The sequence below is a fragment of the Quercus robur genome, chromosome 3, assembly GCF_932294415.1.
Source record: "Quercus robur chromosome 3, dhQueRobu3.1, whole genome shotgun sequence".
Lineage (NCBI taxonomy): Eukaryota > Viridiplantae > Streptophyta > Magnoliopsida > Fagales > Fagaceae > Quercus > Quercus robur.
This window is the reverse complement of record NC_065536.1, coordinates 62,813,993-62,824,084: the sequence shown is the minus strand read 5'-3', so window position 1 is coordinate 62,824,084 and position 10,092 is coordinate 62,813,993. Positions and strand designations below refer to the sequence as shown.

Sequence of the window (10,092 nt, the reverse complement as noted above, 5' to 3'; positions counted from 1 at the left end):
CATTCTGATGATCGCCTTTATAGATGGAGGAATGACACTTCCTATGGGTAGAATAACTAGGGACTATCTACTCAATCATAGATTATGTCAACATCAATGTGCTCCCAATATGTTTAGGGTCTAGACTGTGTAGATACACTAAACGACCAAATGAACTTCAGTCTCACATGGCACGATGTTGCCCATCTATACGAGTGTCACTCCCTTTCAGGAGGATATTACCTTAAATCTCGGTCCGATGAGGTGAGAGTAATATCCTGCCTCCCAAAGTCCAACAAAGGCATGAAGGATGATTACCTAGTTGTCTCCGGGGGATGGCACGACAGTCTTCATTGCCCAGTTAGGGCAGGAACACCAGGTGGGGTACCTTAGGACTAGGTCTTTCGGCCGAGACCTTAATTTTTTGATCTCTTTTTGTTCATTTTTGATAGTCTGCCTCCTCGGATAATGTTCATTGTTGGTTTAACAATGTTTGCCTTCTTGGATGTTTTGCAGATAAAGAGCACGTCTCTCCAAAGCTCAGCTTTGTCAACGTCCCCGGGCTCAACTTTTTGGTGAGATCGGAGATATTCGTGAGTGAGGACAATCAGCTGCGGGCCGCTCACCTTATCTTAGGTTACGAGCCTTTGTCGCACATCTACCAAGACGCAGGCCAAGAACTAAGAGCAGGTAACCCCCGTCTTGCTCGGATAGATGTTTCCAAGCCAGAGTTCCTCGCAAGGCGGGATCTACCTCCCGTGGTATTGCCTGCTCAACTGAACCCTCCGCGATTTGCAATACCGCTTCAACAAGTTCTACTTGCAGCCGTACCAGCAGCAGAAGGGATAGCCTCCTCCTTACACTTGTCACTTGAGGAGGAGATAGACAAATTTCAATTTGCTGAGGAGGAGAGAATTCCCAAGAGGCCTGTGGAGATTTTGGACTCCGAGACAGAGTCCGACAGGTTTTCTACAGCTCATCAGCTAGGGCAGACTGCTACTTTCACTGAAACAAGCTCCGAGGAAGCAAAGGTTATGGACCTTAAGAAGAGGCCGAGCTTAAGGAGTCTGATGGCTAACAGGGGTAAGGGAGCAACTCCACCTGAAGCTCCTAAGACCCAAACCTCTGCCAACCTTCCTCCTTCCCCTCCTCTTCCTCCTGTTGACCAAGGTCAGCGCGTCAATCTCGACTCGAAGAAGAAAAGTCCTCTTCAGGAGTTGGAAGAGAGGGAGATGCCTCCACAGAAGGGCGCGAAACAACAAAAAACAAAAGACCCTCGAGACAAGAGGTCGAAGTTTGTGGAGAGCCGAGACAACGTTGAGACACGTTGTCAGCAGCGCACGTGGGCTCCTGTGATAGAGATGGACGGGGCCCCTATTCCCTATGAGTCCATGATAAGGGAATCCAGCAGGAGGCACTTTATGTACCTGGCCCAAGCCTTAGGGCAACCCCTCCTCCTCCCAAAGGATATGGATGCCCTTAGGCGGATGAGGAAGCCTGACTTGTTTATGTCTCTAAAAAGAGACCTCGCGAAGGTAAATACAATTTCATCTACATCTCAACTCATTTCCCTTTTCCATTCATATATACTCTTTATGTGTAATCCTCTTGTTGTTTTATGCAGGTCACTCAACAAGTCTTCGTGGCTGAAGAATGCATCAGAAGCGCCCACAATAAATTCGAGGCCGAGTCTAACTTCCGGTGCAAGGTGGAGAAGGCGCTTGGGTCTGTCAAAGAGGAAAAGACTCAGCTGGCCGAGAAGCTCAAAACTTCTGAGCATGAACGTCAAAGTGCCTTGGCAGGGCTTAAGACCGCCGAGTCTTAGGCTGAGGACCAGTGTAAGCTTCCCTTCACCACAGAGCTGAATCTAGCCACGGAGAAGGCTACGGTTCTGAGCCTGAAGGCCAAGCTGGAAAAGGCTAAGGTAGAGGCCCAGGCGGTCAAGGACGCTGCACAGGCTGTAGAGATAGTAGCCTATGAGCGGGGGATGCTCGAGACAGAGTAGAGGTTGGCTGAAGAGGTAGCTGAAGTGTGCAGGGACTACTGCACTGTGACCTGGAATGAAGCTCTTAACAGTGCAGGGGTCCCGGCAGACTCTAAGCTGAGGAGGGCAGAGAGAGTGTATTTTCCAGAGCCCATCAGAGAGATCCTAAACAACCCTTCCTCAGCTGCTTTGCCCTTACCTTCTCTTGAGCAGGTTCCCAGCGCTTAAGATCTTACCGTTGACGTTGGGACCTCTACTGGAGCAGGTATGGTCTAGCCAGTGACGCTCCGTCCGAGGATACCTTCACCATTAGGGACGTGATTTCTCAGGCTAAGGTAGCTGAGAAGCCTAAAGATGGGGATGCCCGGTCCAAGACTGCCACTACCAAGGAGGATCCCCATCCAAAGAAAAAGTAGTTGTAAGGTTTTACTTTTCTTTTTCTCTTCCCGAGATTTTTGTAGCTTGTAATATAATTTTGAAGTTAATGAATGAATCTTTCCTTTTATTCTCCGAATCTTTATTTTTTGCGCTCTTAGAATTTGTCATTATTATCACAAACGAGTTTAATAATGTATTTAGTAATAAAGAGTTGCTATCCACTTATACCATGGATTAATCCTTATACAATGAGTACTTAATTTAGGGGAGATAAGTAATATACCTCGTATCTTGAGTTCTATTTAACATTTATAAGAGTGCTCTTGTGTGTCAAAAGTAGTTAATTTCCTCTAAGCTTATGGTTCGAGAATCCATGCAGGACTTAAGTTCTATTTAATACTTGAGAAGATGTCCGAAGTAGTTAATTTCCCCTAAGCCTGTGGTCCGAGGAACCGTCCAGGACTTAGGTTCTGTTTAAACACGTGGTTAGATATCTAAAGTAATTGATTTCCCCTAAGCCTGTGGTCCGAGGAGCCATCCAGGACTTAGGTTCTATTTAAATACTTGAAAGGATGTTTAGATGACAAAGTAATTAATTTCCCCTAAGCCTATGGTTCGAGGAGCCATCCAAGACTTAGGTTCTGTTTAAATACTTATAAGGATAACAAAGTAATTAATTTCTCCTAAGCCTGTGGTCTGAGGAGCCATCCAAGACTTAGGTTCTGTTTAAATACTTGAAAGGACGACAGAGTAATTAATTTCCCCTAAACCTGTGGTTCGAGGAGCCATCTAGGAGTTAGGTTCCGTTTAAATACATGAAAGGATGTCTAAAGTAATTAATTTCTCCTAAGCCTGTGGTCCGAGGAGCCATCCAGGACTTAGGTTCTGTTTAAATACTTGTAAGGATGTCTAAAGTAATTAATTTTTCCTAAGCCTGTGGTCCGAAGAGCCATCCAAGACTTAGGTTCTATTTAAATACTTGTAAGGATGTCTAAAGTAATTAATTTCCCCTAAGCCTGTGGTCCGAGGAGCCATCCAGGACTTAGGTTCTATTTAAATACTTGAAAGGATGACAAAGTAATTAATTTTTCCTAAGCCTGTGGTCCGAGGAGCCATCCAGGATTTAAGTTCTGTTTAAATATTGGGCTAGATTGAGAGACAAGAAGCACGAGGCCTTCGTACAACAAAAGAACTTATTGAGAGAGGAAATTTTCATTAATAATAGTACATTTTCAGGTTATTTACATTCCAAGAGCGTGGTATAACATGCTCATCTAAATCTTCTAGAAAATATGCCCCAATACCAGCCACTGAGGTGATGCGATATGACCCTTCCCAATTTGGTCCCAGCTTCCCCCATACTGAGTTTTAGCATTGCCCAGAACTTTCCTCAACACTAAGTCCCCAGGCACTAATGGTCTCAGCTTTACTTTGGCATCATAATCTTACTTGAGTTTGTGTTGGTAGTACGCCAGTTGGACCATTGCTTTTTCCCTTCTTTCTTCAATAAGGTCTAAGCTTTTTTCTAGCAACCCATCATTGCTGCTCGGACAGAATGAGCTGGTTTTTAGTGTTGGAAAACCCGTTTCTAAAGGAATAACAGCCTCGGCTCCGTAAGTCATCGAGAAGGGGGTCTCTCTAGTTGACCTGCGGGGTGTGGTTCGATACGCCCACAAGACATGTGGTAGTTCTTCCACTCACCTTCCCTTCGCGTCATCTAACCTCTTCTTAAGTCCATTCACTATGACCTTGTTAACAGCCTTGGCTTGCCCATTCCCCTGGGTGCAGGCTGGGGTAGAATATCTATTCATAATCCCCAATTCGCAACAATACCTCCTGAAGGCCTTACTATCAAAATGGAGACCATTGTCCGAGATGAGGGAGTAAGGGACCCCGAACCGGGTGACAATATTTTTCCAGACAAACTTTTTGACGTCCACATCTCTGATATTCACTAGAGGTTCAGCTTCGACCCATTTAGTAAAGTATTTAGTGCCGACAAGCAGATATCTTTTGTTCTCTATTGCCTTAGGAAATGGCCCGACGATATCCAAGCCCTACTGAACGAATGGCCAAGGGCTAGACAGTGGATTGAGGATCCCTCCTGGTTGATGTATGTTTGGCGCAAACCTCTAACACTAGTCGCACTTCTTCATGTATTCATGTGCTTCTTTCTGCATGTTTGGCCACCAGTAGCCTTGGGTGATGGCCCTATGGGATAAGGACCTATATGGCTTCCACAAATTCCTTCGTGTAATTCCTCCAGGATTAGTTCTGAGGCCTCAAGATGTACGCAGAGCAAGTATGGTCCAGAAAAGGAGCGTTTATACAGCTTCTGGTCCTCGGATAGCTAGAACTGAGAAGCTTTTCTTCATATCTTGTCAGCTTTGTTCTTCTCTTCAGGTAAGATGTCTTCTTTCAGAAACAGTACCAAAGGGTCCATCCAACTAGGTCCCACTTTGACGTGGTGGACATGGATCACTTCTCTTTTCGTCACCGAGGGTTTGTATAAATCTTCCACAAGGATGACCCGAGGTAAACATTGAGCCGAAGAGGTGGCAAGTGTGGCCAAAGAGTTGGCATGTGTGTTTCCACTTCTAGGGATGTGCAGTAAGCTAAAAGAATCGAAACGTAATCGTAGGCATTTAGCTTGGTCTAAGTATTCTTGCATTCTTTCATCTCTTGTTTCTAACTCCCCATTTACCTGGCCTACAACAAGTCTTGAGTCCGAAAACATGTTTACAACTTTTCCGCCCAGTTTCTGAACCATAGACATTCCTTCCAACAGGGCTTCATATTTAGCCTCATAATTTGAGACCGAGAAGCCCAGTCTTAGTGATTTTTTGATGGTAATCCTTTTAGGAGAAACCAGGACTAGCCCCACACCAAAGCCCCTTTGGTTTGCCGCGCCATCAACATATACCTTCCAGCAAGTGGGCCCTTGTAGAGAGATTGCGCCAATTGATTTTTCATCCATGCCTTGCGCCCCTACTTTTTCTAGCGAGGGTTCAGCAAATTTAGCCACCAGATCCGTAAGGACTTAGTCCTTCACGGAGGTATGAGACATGTACTTAATGTCAAAAGCCCCTAGAATTGTGCCCTACTTAGCAACTCTCCCTGTATAATCAGCACTCCGGAGTATGGACCTGAGCGAGAGTTAGGTTAGAACAATAACTGTGCGTGCCTGAAAATAATGGGGAAGCTTTCGTGTAGCTTGAACCACTGCCAGGATGGCCTTTTCTAGTGGTAGGTAGCGAGTCTCAGCTTCATGCAATGATTTGGTCACGTAATAGACTGGTCGTTGTACGCCGTTGTCCGTTCATATCAGCACTAGGCTTACTGCATGAGGGGCCACAACAATGTAGGCGAACAAGACCTCGTCGGCCTCGGGACTAGACATGATTAGTGGCCAAGACAGATACTCTTTAAGTTGTTGGAAGGCCAAAGCGCATTCTTCGGTCCATTCAAATCCCTTCCATTTATATAACAAGAGGAAGAAAGGTCTACACCTATCTGCCGACTGAGAAATAAAACGATTTAAAGCAGCAATCATGTTGGTAAACTTTTGGACCTCCTTGGGATTCCGAGGTGGCTGCATGCTGTGGACAGCCCTAATTTGATCGGGACTGACCTCGATCCCCTTGTGGGTTACCATATAGCCCAAGAATTTTCCTGATCCTACCCCAAATGAACATTTGGACGTGTTGAGACGCAGCTTGTGTCTCCTCAAAATTTCAAAGATGTCGTCGAGGTCTCTCACATGTTCGGACACCACTTTGCTCTTTACCACCATGTCATCTATATAGACTTCAATGTTCTTACCCAGCTGTGGCTCAAAGATTTTGGTCACCATTCTCTGGTAGGTGGACCCTACGTTTTTCAAGCCAAAAGGCATCACCTTGTAATGGTAGTTTCCAATGGGAGTGACAAAAACTGTCTTTTCTTGGTCGTCTATGGCCAGGGATATCTGATGGTATCCTTGAAAGGCATCTAAGAAGCTCATTTGAGGGTGCCCAGAGGTCGCGTCTACCAATTGATCTATCCGGGGCATAGGGAATGGATCTTTTGGACAAGCTTTATTCAAATCCGTGAAGTCTACACAGACTCGTCATTTTCCGCTCTTCTTTTTTACCACTACAGTATTGGCCAACCATTCAGGGTAAAAAACTTCTTTGATAGCCTTCCTTTCTTAAGCTTCATCACCTCATCCCTAACAACATTAGCATGCTCTTTCGTCGGACGCCGGAGGGGTTGCTTCTTAGGGGTAACGGATGGATTAACGTTTAGGTGGTGGCAGATGAAGCCCAGATCAACCCCTTGGGCCTCATAGGAATCCCACGCAAACACGTCCACGTTTTCTCTGAGAAAATCAATTAGTTCTTCTTTCTCTTGAGGAGGTAGTTCCAAGTCGATCTGAAAGAATTTTTCCGGATCAATGCCCACAGGAACCTTTTCTAGATCCTTGTATTTTGCCTCCTCGGCTGATTCAGCACCGTGCAATGCCGGGGTGGTTGATTGCTATAAGCCATTTTCAGTAGAGGCTGAGGGCTTAGCATTGTGTTGGCGTGAGATGGCGGCCACCATGCACTGTCTGGCCATGGTCTGGTCCCCCATAATCTCTTTGACCTGGCCCTCCGACGAGTACTTCACCTTTTGGTGCAGGGTAGAAGAGACAGCTCCCAGGGCATGAAGCCAAGGCCTAGCTACAATGGCCGTGTAAGGTGAATAAGCGTTAACTACAATGAAATCAACCTCCACCACATCCGAACTTGTTTGTATGGGCTGTCTAATTTGGCCCCTTGGAGTAACGGTCTTCCCTTCGAAACTTACCAGAGGGGAATCATATGCCGTTAAGTCCTCGGGTTTTAAATTCAGCCCCTTGTATAGGTCGGGGTACATTACTTCCACAGCGCTGCCTTGATCTACTAGCACTCTCCTCACATCATATCCTCCAATCCTGAGCGTGACAACCAAAGCATCATCGTGGGGTTGGATAGTTCCGACCTTATCTTCGTCCGAGAAGCCCAGCACGGGTGAGACTATCTTCTTGGCCTTTTTGGACTCCCGATCGTCATGTTTGGTGGGAAGTTGAGCTACAGACATTACTCTGGAAGGACAAGAGCCGGTCTTTCCCAGGGCGGCAAGAATGACATTTATCGTGCCAATAGGCAGTCTCAAGGAGGTGTCCCTTCGTGTCTCAATATTCGCCTGTCCTTGTCGACCACTGAAATGATGTAGGAGGTGACTTAATTTTCCCTCTCGGACCAGCTGGTCTAAGTGGTTCTTCAAGTTTCTGCAGTCCTCGGTGGTATGCCCTGGTTCTTGGTGGTATTGGCAATACAGGTTTTGGTTGCACTTCATGGGGTCTCCTGCCATCTTATTTGGTCATTTAAAGAACGGCTCATTCTTGATTTTCCCCATAATCTAATGTATCAGATCTCGAAACACAGTGTGAACTGCCTGCACGTTGGCAGATCCGGATTGCTCTGCATAGTCTCTCCTCGGTCAGTTGTTGTTGTTAAATCGGTCTGATCTGAAGTCCCTCCTCTCTTGAGGAACAACCTTCGCTTTACCCTTACCCAACTGCTGGTCCTCTTCAACCCTTTTATACTTGTTGGTTTGGTCCATGAGTTGGCGTAGGTTGGTGACAGGCTTTCCTGTTAGGGATTTTCTTAAACCATGCTCAGTTGGGAGGCCGCTCTTGAAAGTACTGATGGCAACGTCATCATAGTTGCCCTCTATCTTGTTGTACATCTCCCAATACCTATTCGAGTAGGCTTTTAGGGTCTCACCTTCTCGCATGGACAAAGACAGAAGGGAATCTAAGGGCTAAGGAACCCTGCTACTCGTGATGAAGTGAGAGCCAAAGGCCTGGATCAGCTGCTTAAAGGAATCTATGGAGTTTGGCCTGAAGCCATCAAACCATCTCATCGCCATCGATCCTAGGTTGGACGGGAACACTTTTCACATTAAAGCCTCATCTTTGGAGTGGACGGCCATCCTTTGGTTAAACTGGCTTACGTGCTCTACGAGGTCCGTTCGATCGTTGTATATAGTGAAAGTAGGTTGATGGAATCGCCAAGGAAGCTTAGCCCCTTCTATCTTGCGTGTGAAAGGTGATTTGGTGATTCGATCCAAGGCCTTGCTCATGGCGTCGTTCACTAGGCCTTTATGGGACGAACTTCTGTAACTGCGTTTATGATGATGTTCTTTCTCATAGGAGAAGGTCTCACTTGGTGGAGTTCTTGACCTTTGCTTATAATTGTCGTCCTCTTCATCACTAGTGTCTGAGCTAGAAGGAGGACGCTTCCATTGCGCACGATGCAGTTCCCTTTTCAAGTCGTCGATCTCCTACTGTAGGGCTCTGTTATCGTCCTGCTTTTGGGATACGTGACTTCTCACCTTAGAATGGCTTTTGCTTGTATGGGTAGTACGTACACTACCCTCTCGACGTTTGTCCTAATCTCTTTCCCATTCAAGGTTAAGAAAGTTGTCCTGCCGTTGAGAACTTGCAGGCTCTGATCGGTGTGGACCTGCTTGGTGTGGACCTGATCTCACCATGTTTAACCGTTGCACTCGCTGAGGCACAAGTTCTTCCCACAGACGGCGCCAATTGTAGGGTCACAATTTGGGGCCCAAGCCCAAAATGTATAGAGTCTTGGCCCAATGAGCCCAATACAATGAATTTGTAGAAAATGGGTCAAAAAACTAGGTCCTAGTGAATTGGACAACGGCTAGTATTGGACTAAATGACAATCAAGCACAAATAAGAGATATTGATATCAATGGACTTTCAATCCGAGAAGGCCACAATTTTTGTATATTGATCACAGTTGGATACTAAGACAGTTTAGATTGCTACAATGTTCTCTCTCTATTTTTTCTATCCCTTTTCCATGGAGAGTCTTCCAACTTATATATCTTCTTTTGAGTCATCTTCACCCTCTACTTGTTGATTATCTGAACCCCTACTTGAGTACTTGTCCCATTAGCCACCTTCTCTAACTCTCTGTGACTTGCGGTAGCCAAGGTAGCACTGTTCAGAGGTCTTTTCCACATAAATGTGGCCAGTAAAGTAGCTATTGTGCATTTAATGCGGTGGTGTCAGCCTTTTCTTAGATATTTTTAGGTTCTCTTTCTTCTCACATGTCCATGAAGCACATCCCTATCATTGAACCTTCTTGGTAGGTCACTTTAATTGCTGGGTTATATATTTTGAACCATATTCATTAAGTCCGAGGAGTATGTACTCCTCGGATAGTCATTCATTTGCTCTCCACTTATGGAACTTAGTCTGAGAATATCTCATAATTATTTGCTTCTCCTCAAACCTATTTATCCCATTGGATAAAACCTAAGGCCCAATATACGATCTTGGGCTCTTGCCCCTACAATATATATATATATATATATATATAAGAAAAATATTATGTACAATTAATTAAAATTAATAAAATAACGTATTACAAAAATTTACACATCACATATATTATATTATTTTATTTTTCTTTGTTATTGTATTTTTAATACAACAAATAGGTGGAAGCATCCAAATACTGCTTCCATGTTGCAAAAAAAAAAAATAATAATAATAATAAAAATGAAGCACTCAACAAGAAATAACTAGCGTTGGAAATTAATGTAATTGGGAAAAAACAAGCAAAAAAAGTAGACGACAAGGACAGAAAAAAACAAATGAAAGAAGAAAACGACGGAAAGAAGGAAAAAAGAAAAATAATAATAATAATTTC

The 10,092-nt window shown here is 44.7% G+C and overlaps 1 protein-coding gene across 1 annotated transcript; it reads right to left on the bottom strand.

Annotated features, from left to right (window-relative positions):
- Window positions 1-6,859: 6,859 nt before the first annotated feature.
- Window positions 6,860-7,717, bottom strand: LOC126719912 (uncharacterized). The gene has a single exon (XM_050422410.1). The coding sequence runs from the start codon at window positions 7,715-7,717 to the stop codon at window positions 6,860-6,862; it is 858 nt and encodes a 285-aa protein (XP_050278367.1).
- Between the last annotated feature and the right edge of the window lie 2,375 nt (window positions 7,718-10,092).

Bases quoted from the DNA above. Each gene is read 5' to 3' on its own strand.
- LOC126719912 (XM_050422410.1), bottom strand. From the start codon at position 7,717: ATGGCAGGAGACCCCATGAAGTGCAACCAAAACCTGTATTGCCAATAC.